The 15,321-nt window shown below is 39.1% G+C and overlaps 1 protein-coding gene across 3 annotated transcripts in view; it reads right to left on the bottom strand.

The window, feature by feature from the left end:
- Nucleotides 1–15,321, bottom strand: part of ELP4 (elongator acetyltransferase complex subunit 4) — a 226,181-nt gene that overhangs the window by 169,087 nt on the left and 41,773 nt on the right. For all 3 annotated transcript variants that reach the window (XM_078384023.1, XM_020795613.3, XM_020795612.3), the window contains exon 4: nucleotides 915–1,049. In XM_078384023.1, coding sequence (XP_078240149.1) covers nucleotides 915–1,049 — 135 coding nt within the window. The remainder of the gene's footprint in view (nucleotides 1–914; nucleotides 1,050–15,321) is intronic.

Here is a 15,321-nt window from a genome sequence, read left to right on the forward strand (position 1 = left end):
ACCAGGCAGTAGACGACATATACATCAGACTACATAACAACAAATGTGTAGGACTGAGTACACCAAAATATTCCATTTTATTTTACAGATTTGACCATACTGTTATTTCAGGCAATAAAATTGCTAGCCTTGGGAGAAATATAACTAAAAAAATACTATCTGTAAACTCTGTAGAACTAGCCACTGGACTTGGTTTTTTACATGTTCCTTCATAACAATTAGTTTATAATGACAGTGAAGCTGATATAATCTCAAGTGCTTACTTTACATATTACGCACATGGATAAGCAAGTCAACAGCCTGATTCAATTCAGTGTTTCCAATAGAAGGATATCCCACATGCCATTCATTTAACACACAACAAGATGTCTATGCTCAGATAAATTTAGAATACAACCTGATATAAACAAAAAAAGACAATTCTTGGAAATGTGTGGAACTAAGAGGTCAAAGTCTGAAGCACGTATATTTAATATTTATAATTCTTATTGCAGATAACAGTATGACCTGCTTAAGACAGCAGTGCATATCAACATGGAAAATCAGTATCCCTAAACCTATATAGGCGGATACATTAATGCAAAGGGAGGCTATATGTGGTGAATCAGTAGAAAATAAGGCGATGTTCAGAAGTTTTTTGAAGTTTTTAATTCTTCCTTTAAATGGTCTCTTCTGGCATTTCTTCCAAAACCAGAAAATGTATAGGAAGTCACTTACAGTGGACAATCAACATGTGATGAAGATATGAACATTCTCTGACCCTTGCAGTAACATTAGACAGCAAACACAGGGGTTGATTATACTTCTATATTTTTTAGAATTGTTGCTTAGTGTTATACTTAGTTATACTTACTCAACCAGTAATACTGTTAAATAAATATCCACAATTCAACATTATATATGACAGCACATACCTCAAATTTTGGGATGTTCTGGTAACGCCAGGCTATTGTCATGGACTCCTGAGAATCATGCTTACAGTTTTTGGCAGCTCTTGCTTGTTCATCCATTTCATTGGCAGAGGTATTCAACAAAGGCAATGGAAGCTCCTGGAAAAAAAGAAGACATTTTTGACGGACTGTTTTTATAAAATATTTTAAGGATTAAAATTAAATAAGATTATTAATAAGATTATTAATACATGACAAATTGCAGTATTTGTATTTCACTTTAGGTACTAGAGGTACTTGCTGATGTACTCTTATGAATTCAGTCTGTAATCCTACAAAGGTAAGGTCAGATAAGACAACTGACAGGTTAATTGTTCTTACATTCTTTAAAAGGGAAAAGTGCAGTTTGACTTCAAAATCAAGGAAGATACTTGAACAGGTTATAAAGGAGTCGGTTTGTAGGCACCTTGATAATAATGCTGTGAGTAGTAGAAGACAGAATAGATCTCCCAATAATAAATCCTGCCAGATTAATATTTTCTTCTGAGTGGGTGACTAACATAGTGTGGACTGTGGTAATGTTACAGACATGATGATTTCTGCAAAGCATTTATTTATTTAAAATATTCTTACCTCACCTTTGTCTTTAAAATAAGATGTTATCTAAGAGTTTACTGACAACTGAAGCATGACAGCAGAGCCAATTACTCATAAAGTTGGGAAAGAAGTCCTTCACTGGAGGTCTTCAAGCAAAGTCTGAACAGCTACAGTATTTGATGAGAGTAGCCTCTGCTGGGAACAGCAGAAGATTCCCTTACAGGATTTTCAGCTATGAAATAGGGGATGGACTACATAATCTCCAAGTGTCTTGCCAGTTCTGTAGTGCTATTATTAATAACCCTGTTTAGTTTTTTTTTAAAGACATACTGATCTCACAGGGAAACTCAAAAAGTTATGCACAGGATCACAGAGTTAAGTATTATTGACACGCCTAGATTAGCTCTGTGGTAAATTGATGAGTCAAAGTTTGTAAAAGAGTCCAATCATCTCCTTCAGCTGAACAGTCTGATGTAGCACAGATGGTGAAACAAAATGCTGTAGAACAGAGGTCCCCAACCCCAGGTCCGTGGCTCAGTGCCGGTTCATGGCCTGAGCCGGACCATGCAGCGGAGACAGACCTCCCGCCCGGCCCCCTGTATGCACTCACCCCAGCACAACCTGTTTGCGCCTGCGTGCGAGCGCCCACATGAGCGCTGCTCATTACAGATGCACAGAAGAGTGCACACGCCTGCATGAGAGCTACATCGTCCTTTGCGCATACGCACAAGTGTGCACATGCCTGCACGAGAACAGCACTGCCTTTTACGTAGGCGCACAAGCACGCGTGCCCCCCACAAGCACTACACCACCCTTCATACATGCGCACAAGTGCGCACACATGCCATCGCCCAAGCGCATGAGCGGAGGAGGGTGCCCTGCCTTCTCCAGCCACTCTGCAGGGCTAAAAAGGTTGGGGACCACTGCTGTAGAAACATTTGAGTACAGCCAATCAGTGTGGACATTGCACCATCCTAGGCTGCATGACTCAGCATTTTGCACACCTATAAAGTATGGCTGCTGATTACCATAGACCTTCTTCTGCCACAGTGTGAAATTATCCTTGACAAGCTTTGACTATACGGACCTTTGTCGGCAAGGTGATGTCTCTGCTTTTAAAGATGCTGTCTAGGTTTATCATCACTTTCCTCCCAAGAAGCAGGCGTCTTTTAATTTCGGGGCTGCTGTCACCATCTGCAGTGATCATGGAGCCCAAGAAGGTAAAATCTGTCACTGCCTCCATATCTTCCCCTTCTATTTGCCAGGAGGTGATGGGACCAGTGGCCATGATCTTAGTTTTTTTGATGTTGAACTTTAGAACATTTTTTGCACTCTCCACTTTCACCCTCCTACTCACTTTCTGCCATCAGGGTGGTATCATCTGCATATCAGAGACTGTTGATATGTCTTCCACCAATCTTAATTCTGGCTTGGGGTTCATCCAGTCCGGCGTTTCACATCATGTATTCTGCATATAAGCTAAATAAGCCGGGGGACAATATACACCCTTGTCGTATTGCTTTTCTAATTTTGAACCAATCAGTTGTTCCATATCCAGTTCTAATTGTTGCTTCCTGTCCCACATATAGAATTCTCAGGATATAGATAAGGTGGTCATGCACTCCCATTTCTTTACGGACTTGCCATAGTTTGCTGTGGTCGACACAGTCAAAGGCTTTTGCGTAGTCAATGAAGCAGAAGTAGATGTTTTTCTGGAACTCATTGGCCTTCTCCATAATCCACCGCATGTGAGCAATTTGGTCTCTAGTTCCTCTGCCCCTTCAAAATCCAGCTTGTACTTCTGGGACTTTTAGGTCCACATACTGCTGAAGCCTACCTTGAAGGATTTTGAGCGTGCCCCTGCTAGCATGTGAAATGAGTGCAACTGTACAGTAGTTGGAGCATTCTTTGTCACTGCCCATCTTTGAGATTGGGATGTAGACTGATCTTTTCCAATCCTCTGGCCACTGCTGAGTTTTCCAAACTTGCTGGCATATTGAGTGTAGCACCTTAATAGTGTCATCTATTAAGATTTTTAATAGTGCCACTGGGATGTCATCACCTCCACTGGCCTTGTTGTTAGACAAACGTTCTAAGGCCCACTTGACTTCACTCTCCAGGATGTCTTCCTCAAGGTCAGCAACCACATTATCTGGGTTGCCCAGGACATCCAGATCTTCCTAGTACTGTATAATTCCTCTGTGTATTATTGCCACCTCTTCTTGATGTCTTCTGCTTCTGTTAGGTCCTTGCCATTTTTGTCCTTTATCATGTCCATCTTTGCACAAAATGTTCCTTTAATATCTCCAATTTTCTTGAACAGATCTCTGGTTTTTCCCTTTCTATTATTTTCCTCTATTTCTTTGCATTGTTCATATAAGAAGACGCTCTTGTCTCTCCTTGCTGTTCTTTGGAAGTCCGCATGCAATTTTCTGTAACTTTCTTTATCTCCCTTGCATTTTGTTTCCCTACTCTTCTCTGCTATTTGTAAGGTCTCATTGGACAGCCACTTTGCTTTCTTGCATTTCCTTTTCTTTGGGATGGTTTTTGTTCCTGCCTTTTGTACAATGTTACGAGCCTCCATCCATAGTTCTTCAGGCTCTCTGTCCATTAAATCGAGTTCCTTAAATCTGCTCTTCATTTGCACTGTGTATTCATAAGGGATTTGGTTTAGATTATACCTGACTAGCCCAGTGGTTTTTCCTACTTTCTTCAGTTTAAGCTTGAATTTTGCTATAAGAAGCTGATGATCAGAGCCACAATCAGCTCCAGGTCTTGTTTTTGCTGACTGTATAGAACAGTGGTTCTTAACCTTTGTTACTTGGATGTTTTTGAACTGCAACTCCCAGAAACCCCAGCCAGCACAGTTGGTGGTGAAGGCTTCTGGGAGTTGCAGTCCAAAACTCCTGAGTAACCCAAGGTTAAGAACCAGTGGTATAGAGCTTCTCCATCTTTGGCTGCAGAGAATATAATCAATCTGATTTTGGTATTGCCCATCTGGTGATATCTATGTGTAGAGTCACCTTTTGTGTTGTTGGAAAAGAGTGTTTGTGATGACCATCTTGTTCTCTTGACAAAATTCTATTAGCCTTTGCCCTGCTTCGTTTTGAACTCCAAGGCTAAACTTACCTGTTGTTCTTTTTATCTCTTGACTCCCTACTTTACCATTCCAGTCCCCTATGATGAGAAGAACATCTTTCTTTGGTGTCAGTTTTAAAAGGTGTTGTAAGTCTTCATAGAATTGGTCATTTTCAGCCTCTTCAGCCTTGGTGGTTGGTGCATAAACTTGGATTGCTCTGATGTTGAAAGGTCTGCCTTGGATTCGTACTGAAATTATTCTATCATTTTTGAGATTGTAGCCCAGTACAGCTTTCCCCACTCTTCTGTTGACTATGAGGGCTATTCCATTTCTTCTACGGGATTCTTGCCCACAATAGTAGATATGGTAATCGTCTGAATTGAATTCACCCATTCCTGTCCATTTTAGTTCACTGATGCCCAAGATGTCAATGTTTATTTTTGCCATCTCCTGTTTGACCACATCCAGCTCACCAAGGTTCATAGATCTTACATTCCAGGTTCCTATGCCGTATTTTTCTTTGCAGCATTGGACTTTCCTTTCACTTCCAGGCACGTCCACAGCTGAGCGTCCTTTCGGCTTTGGCCCTACCACTTCATTAGCTCTGTCCTTGTCCTCACCTCTTCCTCAATAGCATGCTGGATGCTTTCCGACCTGAGGGGCTCATCTTCCAGCATGGTATCTTTTAGCCTTTTGTTTCTGTCCATGGACTTTTCTTGGGAAAGATACTGGAGTGGCTTGCCAGTTCCTGCTCCAGGTGGATCACATTTAATCAGAACTCTCCACTATGACCTGTCCATCTTGGGTGTCCCTGCACGGCATAGCCCATAGCTTCTCTGAATTACTCAAGCCCCTTCGCCATGACAAGGCAGCAATCCATGAAGGGGGCTTACCTGCATAGTGGTTCCTGATTTGGATAAAACTCTGCCAGGGCTAAGGAGAAGGGATTGTTCTATCCTCAAGTTCCTGTCAATTATGAATAATCATGATTTCTTTTTTTGGTGTAACAAGTGTATTTCCCTGTTTAAAGTTCACTTTCATGCCTATTCCCAAACCATAACGTCAAAATAAATTTTAAAAAATTATCACAATTTTGCATGGAAGTTAGTTAAGATTCTTCCTGACTGCTACTCATTGAACACTGAATGCAGTCTTCTGCTCTCAAAGGACTAGGTGGGGGCAGGGTAATTCCACACTCAGAAAAAGGATTTTTTTTTTTTTGGTAGAGATACATAATTCAGAAGTGAGGTCAATTAAAGGCTTGCATATGGCTAGCTAACCAGGATTAGTCTGTGACTGTAAATGAAGCATCTGCCCTTATATTATCATTTCCCACTGAGGCAACTGCTTGGTTAATCAACAATATATTTTCCAGTCCCATTCTAGAGTCCCTAGAGTATGGCACATAATTAAATTCTGACTTATAACCAAATCATTACCCACCTTCAACTAATCTAAAAACTAACATGTACTTTATTCCAGAAAACATGCACACACAAAATAGAGAAGAAATAGAGACACTTTCTTCCTCGCTCCTGTTCTGGTATGATAGCCATATCTAATTAATAATGGTACCCAGAATGAAAAAAACGCCAGCCTGATTTTTTTCCTTTGGAGTACATGGAAGAAGAAAGGACAGCAGTAGATTTAAAGTAGCAGTACCATACTATTTTGACATCAATATTCCAATGAGCACATCATACAATGCAGAAGTGCCTACTAAGCTATTAAATGAAACAATAAAATCATGGTTATATTCAATTTCATCCACCAGTTAAATGTTTTTGCAGAATCCTGATGTTTTATTTTGTAGAATTAATAGGAAGCTTTATAAACAATAACTGAAATCCTGCTTTTTGTACATCATTTTCCTAATGCCAGCAGTATTTGAATCTGTTCCATTCCCAAACTACAGTATTGCTATCCACTTGTGCAAAAGTACATTGACTAAGCAGAGTATGGGGATTATAATTCAAAATGTAATTACGTGGCACAACTTATTCTAATTATAAAATAAAGACCTTTTAAAAGCACATACACATAAATATTATAGATTTTGTTCTAATGACTGTTGAATTTTATAAATTTACAGCTTGGGTGTATTTATATCTGTGCAAGTATAGCACTATACATTTGCACAAAGCTACAACTTGCCAGAGTTTGGTTCATTTTGTTTTTCTGGTTTGTTTTTGCTTTGTACTGCTATATGGGCATTCTACCTATTGATGCTAACTTGCTAATCAGATGAAAAGCTTGTAGAGCCTTTGCAGATGACCAAGTGTTGTGCTAATAGGCATCCCTGTCAATTATGTGCGTGAGATAATGTGTTGCATGTTTTCTGAATGCCTAGTGTCTTTCTAATGGATCTGGCATCCTATTTCTATGGAATGAGTTGCCAAAGTGCAATTAGCATGCTAGAGTGTACCTTTGCAAGACACCCAATCTTGATTTTGATGCACTGACCCAGAAGTAGAGCAGGAGCACGACTCAGAGTACCAAACATAGACTAAGTAAGAGGTGGTGTGTTATAACAGCTGAGACTGATATGTGAATCAGAAAGATCTCAATTCAAATCTAACCTCTGCCATAGAATCACAAGGTTACCTTAAGGTTACCTCAACTCTTACATGAGAAATATGCATACAATACAGACACATTTCAAAATACTTTGCCAATGATTATAATAATAGATGCACAAAATCCTTTAAATGCTTTAAAGTTGTGCACCATGTATTAAAGTAATATTTTTGGCCACTTCGCTGTTTCTTCATGTTTGATATTTCACTTTATGCTAAGTGTTCTCTCCTACTAAGCTTAGCCCTGTACCCACTGTAACCTCTTTTCAGGAGTTTCTATCATTGGGACATTAGAGAGTAAGCCATGTGTTTCCCTAACTATCCTAAACTGTTTGTTTGCATGTTATGCAGTTCCAGACAGAAAGAACCCCCATTTCCAATATAAAGCTTTCCTTTGCCCTCTAGAAAGTTAACTCTTCCAGATGCAGTTTTTTGCTGCTCACAAAGTTTCTTACTTTTTAAGAAAAAGTGGCAAAAGCAACAGAGAGAAGATGTGTCTAACAATTCCAAGAAGCTAGCCAGGTTAGTATGTTGCAGCAAAAACAATAAAAAGTCCTGTGACACTTTAAGGATTGATCACTTTTATTATTTACTTCAGGCTTCTACATTTGCAGATTCTAAATAAAACTTTGAAAATCTTTAAGGAGCCACAAGGCACTTTGATATTCTAAAAAACAACAGCTCTCCAATCATTACTATGAAGCAGCAATGTGCATGATTGCACTATTGTTTTGGGAGTGCAGCAACATTGACAGTTTTCCTTGAGTCATATCCACTGAATATAGTGAAACCTACTTCTGTGCAAACAAGTATATGAGTGTACTTTTCAACTTACTATATCTGTATCCCTTCATGATAAAGTATTAATGCAGAGGTAAAATTATCACCACAATGTTTTTATAAGCAAGAATCAATTTTACTCCTTCTAATAAGTCAGTTGTCATTTAATTATTTATTTAAAACATTAACACTTGTTAATTTTAAATATCTCCTTTTAGACAAATGTCACATAAATGCATTTTGCAGTTATACATATTTACAGGGCTCCATAATCTGGTTTAAATTAAGTTTCCCAGGTGGCACATTCAATGAAAACACCTTCATTTTTTTTCAGTAACACCTGCAGCAGTCTAATTGACATAAAGATCACTTTATGTCAATTACACTGCAAAAACAATTCAATGCAGTTGCAGTCCATTGTTCTGGAAGAGATTATCACTATTATAAATCCCATGTAAGCATTCATTTATCTCCCTAAGCTTTCCTTTGTTTTATCTTTTCTAACACAATGGGGGATACACCTGGTAATGTTATGTCTTTTGTCTCTCTGTGACAGCAGTGACCAAAGATCCTAAGCAATGAAAAACACTATGACAAAATCCATTCTATTTTCACCATCATTTTAGAACTGCAGAGCTGGAAGGGACCCTATGGATCATCAAGTCCAGCCCCTGACAGGGAGGCACAGTGGGGAATCGAACTCCCAAACTTGCAGCCCGAGACCTAAATCACTGAGCTATCCAGCACTTTGCTCCACTCTCTACTTAAATATCTTCACCCCTTACCTCTAGTAGGGCAGCACTTCTTTGAATTTCCAGAGAGTTTTGCCTGCTATCACAAAGAAGCAATGCTGATGATTATTTGGTTTGTGCCCACCACCATGAGTGAGAAGACAGGCAGATGTTACACAATAACATATAATGCATACAATAAATGACTACTTCAAAATATTTTACAGCATCCTGAAACACTATCTCAACTCCTATATCATGGAGGGACAGGAATATTATTAAACTAAGCAATAGGTTCTCGAAGGCTTTCACAGCCAGGATCAGATTGTTGTTGTGGGTTTTTCGGGCTCTTTGGCCATGTTCTGAAGGTTGTTTTTTCTAATGTTTCGACAGTCTCTGTGGCCGGCATCTTCAGAGGATAGGAGTTCTGACTCCTGTCCACTGAAGATGCTGTTCACAGACTTGCAAAACGTTAGGAAGAGCAACCTTCAGAACACGGCCAAAGAGCCCAAAAAACCCACAACAACCAGCTGGGCAATATGGTTTCAGCCAATATGTGAATATTTCTGAGTTATTACTGCTTCTAAGATATATGTCAGTGTGAGGTGATGTCTAATGTTAAATTAAGAATGGCTATTCAGCCATGAATGTCAACGAGTGACCACTATCCATCAGTTTAAACTACTTTGCAAGATAGCTGTAAGCCTTAAATAACTAACTTCACAAATACATCTGGTGTGGATACAGAAGAGAGTGTTCCCTGTCACTGCACACACACTTTGAAACTGTCTCGTACAGGAGCTCAGGTTGGCCCCATCTTTGCCTGAAGTGGACAGGCTTTCCCTTAGGGGCTTGCTATCTGAGAGAAGTTTTAAATGGAATGTTATTCCTTGTTGCTTTAAATCAGTATTTGGTGTTAAATTTTTTACCATTTTAGTGTGGTATTTGGTTATTTTTAATATTTGTATACTTAGTGTTTTTAGCTTTTAAACGTCCTTTAATGATGTAAAGGACTATATTAGGTCCTTTTTAAGCAGAAAGGTGGTGTAATTTTTTAAGTAAACAGAAAAATAGAGAGAAAAACACTTATGCCACTATGAGATCAATGGGAAAAAGCTGGACATAAATATAGTAAGCAAATAAATACTATTCATGCTACTCTGAATACTGATGGGGAAAAACCTGTAATACCCTAAATTCTTCTATATACAGTGGTGCCTCGCATAGCGATGTTAATCGGTGCAGCAAAAATCGCCGCTAACCGAAAACATTGCTAAGCGATTTTTAAAAGCCCATAGGAATGCACTGAAACCCCTTCAATACATTCCTATGGGCAAAAAACTTACTTTTAAGCGAAAATCCTCCATACGGCAGCCATTTTCGCTGCCCGGTATGTGAGGAATCCGTCCCAAAACAAAGCGGGCGGCCATGTTTTTTACCCGGTGGCCATTTTGGAACTGCCGATCAGCTGTTGGGAAAACATCGCTATGCAAAAATCGGTAAGCGAAACAGCTTTCCGATCATCGCAAAGCGATTTTTTCCCATTTAAAACATCGCAATGCAATCGTTTTTGCGTTCACAAAAAACAAATCGCTATGTGATTTCGTCATTAACCGGGGTGCTCGTTAAGTGAGGCACCACTGTATTTCAAACAATCAGCAAAAAAGAAAAGGACATTTCCTTAGATGCAAGAAGAGTCTCTTCAATCTGCTTAACAGCAGTTTAATGATAGTCTTAACTACTATTTCTAGAATTTTTATAGAAATGAAAGTTTAGAATCATTCCACACATGATCAAAGTGCCTGCTCAAACAGAGATCTGTAGAGAGCTTGAGTCCTGTTTCTTTCTGTCTCATTCCAAGATGCAAACGCACACCGGCAAACTGTGGAATAAATGTTGTGTATGTGTCTCATACAGTTAAAGATAAGATAATAAGAATATATCTCATGCTCCCACAAGCATGCCAATATATATATTAGAATTGCAAGAAACTGAATAAGGCAGGCTCTGTGTGGGTTTTTTTTGTTTGCAAGAGCGCACGAAATGATTGTGTTCTTTGAATTCATATTTTATATAAATCACTTTCTTAGCATCAGCAGAGTTCATCAAGGACTTGTAAACAAAAAGACTGGGGGAAAGGCTTATTGCAATTAAAACAGTATGCACTTCCACAACTTTGAACCACAGGAAGAATGGTATTTTTTATTATATGCAGTAAATTTTGCATTTCTACACCAGAAAGCATATTCTTCATATCTTTTAGGAATTTCTGGTCCTTCTGTCAACTGCTGCATTGTTCTGTCTTCTTTGACAGATGCACAAACAAAATTAGGTTCTATTCATCTGACCTGTCTTTCTCTCTCTTCTTCTGTTCTCTAGGGCATAAGAGAACAAAAAGGCACAATCCGGCAACAATTAATGAAGCTTAACCTTACACCCTCTTGATTAGCACTGCATTATACCAACTACTGGTATCTTACTACTGTACTCTCTAAGTTATTTTATAATTCTGAAGAACTGATGCTGTGCTGTTAGTTAACAAAATAATCCATAATATATGCAAAATCCCTATTAAAGTAGACCTTTTGATCTCTGCATTAAAAACACACACTCCTATTTGACAACTTTTGCTTCAAGTCATATCCACGTTTTCTTTAGTCCTTTTTCAATTTCATGTCTCTATTATCCATTGTTTCCTCAGCTTTATTATTTTCGGGATACTACCTTCTTTGTTTTGTCTGTCTTGGCTACCTTATGTTTTGAACACCCATGCTTAACGCTCCCCTCTATCCCATGCACTGCATAGTACAACACATTATTTTTCCTCTTCTTAAAAACTGTTGAATTTCTTTAGAGCTCCCCTCTGGTATTTTTTCTGCCCTCTCTTGTTTGTGATTTTTAGTTAAACCTCCCTTCAAGGTAATTGCTTAGGTATCTGTTATCCTTTTCTTCAGTCTCCATAGACAAAATCCTGTTGCTTTGCAAACTAAGACATAATTAGAATAAGTCAATTGAATCAATGGAACTCATTGAGAGGATTCACCACCCCTACTGATTTGATGGGCCTACTATACTAAGAAACATGATTTCATCCTGGGTTCCCTACTACCTAGAACTTCATCAAAAAAAGCATGAAGCTTTAATGTCACTCAAACTGATAACACCTTTTTCTCTAACACAACCTAGACTACAAAATTATTTTGCTCCATGAACACTCTTCAGTTACATTATCCCACCTGCTTTGAGGCTTTACTATCGCCAATACAGTACTGGAAATCAGTGATGGGCAACTTTAGTGGTTTTGGTAGAATGCACTGTACAAGTTCTCTTACAGCAGAACTGTACCTCTGGGAGGTTTCCAGGAATGTTATTCTGTCATAAAGCAAGACACTTCCTATCCCCTTGTTTTTAAAGAAAGATCCTGCTTCCCCACCCCCCACGCCTCTCTTTTTACAGTGGCATTACCAGATATGACAGTACCAGATACAGTATGGTGGCAGTATCCAAAAATGAACAAGGAGGTACGTGCTGTTCACATGTTTCCCATCTCTAACATAATTAAATAAGTACATTGCAACAAAGCTGAATTCCACAGCGCAGTGCATTCACCATTAAGAACATATTTTATTACCCTGGACTAGGAAGCCTTAAAATGTAAAAAAGAAGTACAGTGGTGGCCCACATAGCGCCGATAATCTGTGCGAAAAAAATCATCGCTATCCGGATTCGTCACTATGCAGGGGGAAAAAAACCCATAGGAACGCATTAAAACACATTTAATGCGTTCCTATGGGGGAAAAACTCACCGCTATGCGGAAATCCTCCATCTGGCCGCCATTTTCGCTGCCCGGTAAGCGAGGACACGGCGCAAAAACGCTGCGGGCGGCCATTTTTTCTACCGTTGGCCATTTTGGAACCACCGATCAGCTGTTTTTAAAAAATCACTATTCGAAAATCGGTAAGTGAAACGCTTACTGATCATTGCAAAGCGATGTTTTCCCTATCTAAAACATCGCAATGCAATTGCAAAAGTGATCGCAAAAAATGTGTCGCTGTGCAGATTCATTGTTAAACGGTGCGCTCGTTAAGCGAGGCACCACTGTGCAGTCATGTGAAATTCTATGGTTTTAGGCAATGTACCCTCTAACTTTCAGCTCCGCTCGGCAGGGCTCTGTGTCTCTTTCTTGCAACTTTGCTCCTGTGTGTGTCCATGACTCCACTACCACGTGCACAGGGTTCCGGCATGACTGGAACCTAACGTGACTGCTGTGCAGAGGGGGAAGACAGCTGCATGGAGGGAGGCAGAGGCTCGCAGATATGCCCAGCTTAGAAGAAACCTTGGTTTTTGGTATCAGGACATAATAAAAATCACCTATTTCTTAGCAGGTTTGAAAATTAGGTAAATACAACCTCAGATGAATAACAATGCATGACACATTACACTGTGTCAGGATTTATTTTACAAAAATAAAGCCAAAATGGAGAAGCCATGTGTAGAAAAACTAAGCACACCTTTACTGCTTTCATAGGAATTAAGAGCTAAGTAGCAGCCAGGTGCTGCTAACCAAATGCTCTTGTGTAAATAATCATCAGCAAGTGTGACCACCTTAATAAAAGTCAAAGTTTTAGCAGTTTGTTGGTCTGGAGCATTCAGCTGTGTGCAATTCTCAGAGAAATTGTAAAAAGAACCTAAGAGTCACATCTGTCTCTACAGGTCTTAGTTAGAATGTGAAATGTTGAAGTTCATGACAGTACAATTAGAAAAAGGCTGAACAAGCATGGTTTGTTTGGAAGGGTTGCCAGGAGAAAGCCATTTCCCTCTAAAAAGAACATGGCAGCACAGCTTACATTTGAAAAGTTGCATCTGGACAAACCATAAGATTTCTGGAACAACGTCCTTTGGACAGACAAGACCAAAGTGGAAATGTCTGGCCATAATGCACAGCATCATGTTTGGCAGAAACCAAACACAGCATATCAGTACAAACACCTCATACCAACTGTCAAGCAAGGTGGTGGAGGGGTGATGATTTGGGCTTGTTTTGCAGCTACAGGACTTGGGCATCTTGCAGTCATTGAGTTAACCATGAATTCATCTGTATCCCAAAGTATTCTAGAGTCAAATGTGAAGCCATCTGTCCGACAGCTAAAGCCTGACCTAAATTGGGTCATGCAACAGAACAATGATCCCAAGCACACCAGAAAATCTATAACAGAATGGCTGAAAAAGAAAAGAATCAAGGTGTTACAATGGCCCAGTCCAAGTCCATACCTCAACCCAACTGAAGTGCTGTGGTGGCACTTTAAGAGAGCTGTGCATAAACAAATGCCTGCAAACCTCAATGAACTGAAACAACATTGTAAAGAAGAGTGGGCCAACATTCCTCCATAATGATGTGAGAGACTGTTAAAGTCATACAGAAAATGATTACTTAAAATTATTGCTGCTAAATGTGTTCTTCAAGCTATTGAATCATAAGGTGTACTTACGTTTTTCACACATGGTTTCTACATTTTGGCTCTATTTTTATAAAATAAATCATGACATGGTATAATATGTCATGTGTTGTTGCTCATCTGAAGTTGTATTTGTCTAATTTTCAGACCTGATAAAGACCAGATGATTTTTATTATGTCCTGATATGTAAAACCATAGAACTGAAAGAGGGTGTACTTTGTTTTTCACATGACTGTATAACTGAAATGTATTTTAATTTAATGTATTCGCGAAGGCTTTCACGGCTGGGATCTAATGGTTGTTGTGGGTTTTTTGGACTCTTTGGCCGTGTTCTGAAAGTTGTTCTTCCTAATGTTTCGCCAGTCTCTGTGGCTGGCATCTCCAGAGGACAGCATTCTGTGCTCCAGAATAATGTTAACTAAATTCTTGATCTAGATGTACAACATTTTGATAACCTTGTAGACAATGAAATATTCTTCAAGACTTCTTATAACTGATGAATCCTAAAAGATGAAATAAAATGACCATCCTCTCAGCACTTTTCAAAAGAAAGGAAGAAAACAGACATTAGTGAGGATACTTTAGGTTGCAATGAGCAACTATGGCAAGTTTGGGGGACAATTTTGTGGCATTGGGATATTCCAAGGGCCACAATGCTAGCGAAAAAAAACCCCTAGGTTTTGCATTTAAACTTCACTAACTAAAAACCTTTAGCTAAAATCGTCATACTTTCTAGCACCTCCACAATATATGAAGGAATGTCATCAGAATATCACAGGCTCATTCATTAATGTGATGGGCTGAATGCAAAATGGGCAGAGTGCACCATGGGGATAAATATCACCTGTGTGCTGTTTTTAGGCCTGTGCAATGATACTTCAGCTTAGGAACTTGGATTTGGTCCTGAATCCAAACAAAATGTGCTAATCTGAAATTTTGTACCTAATATTGATTTGCACAAAAAGAACCCCAAATGGCCACAACTTTTTTGCAACCTATATTATTTTATTTCTTTATTTATTAGATTTTTATACCGTCCATCTAGAATGTGTCCACAATTTGGAGACATGGGAGCTCCTTAGAAGAAATTAAGCCTACCGAATTGCACAAAAGTCCGGGGCTGTTGTTGTTATTGTTAAATATCTTTAAACTTTGCTTTAAATTTGCCATAATTTTTGTGTTTTTTCACAAAAATGCAGAAAATTTGGCA

The sequence above is a fragment of the Pogona vitticeps genome, chromosome 1, assembly GCF_051106095.1.
Source record: "Pogona vitticeps strain Pit_001003342236 chromosome 1, PviZW2.1, whole genome shotgun sequence".
Lineage (NCBI taxonomy): Eukaryota > Metazoa > Chordata > Lepidosauria > Squamata > Agamidae > Pogona > Pogona vitticeps.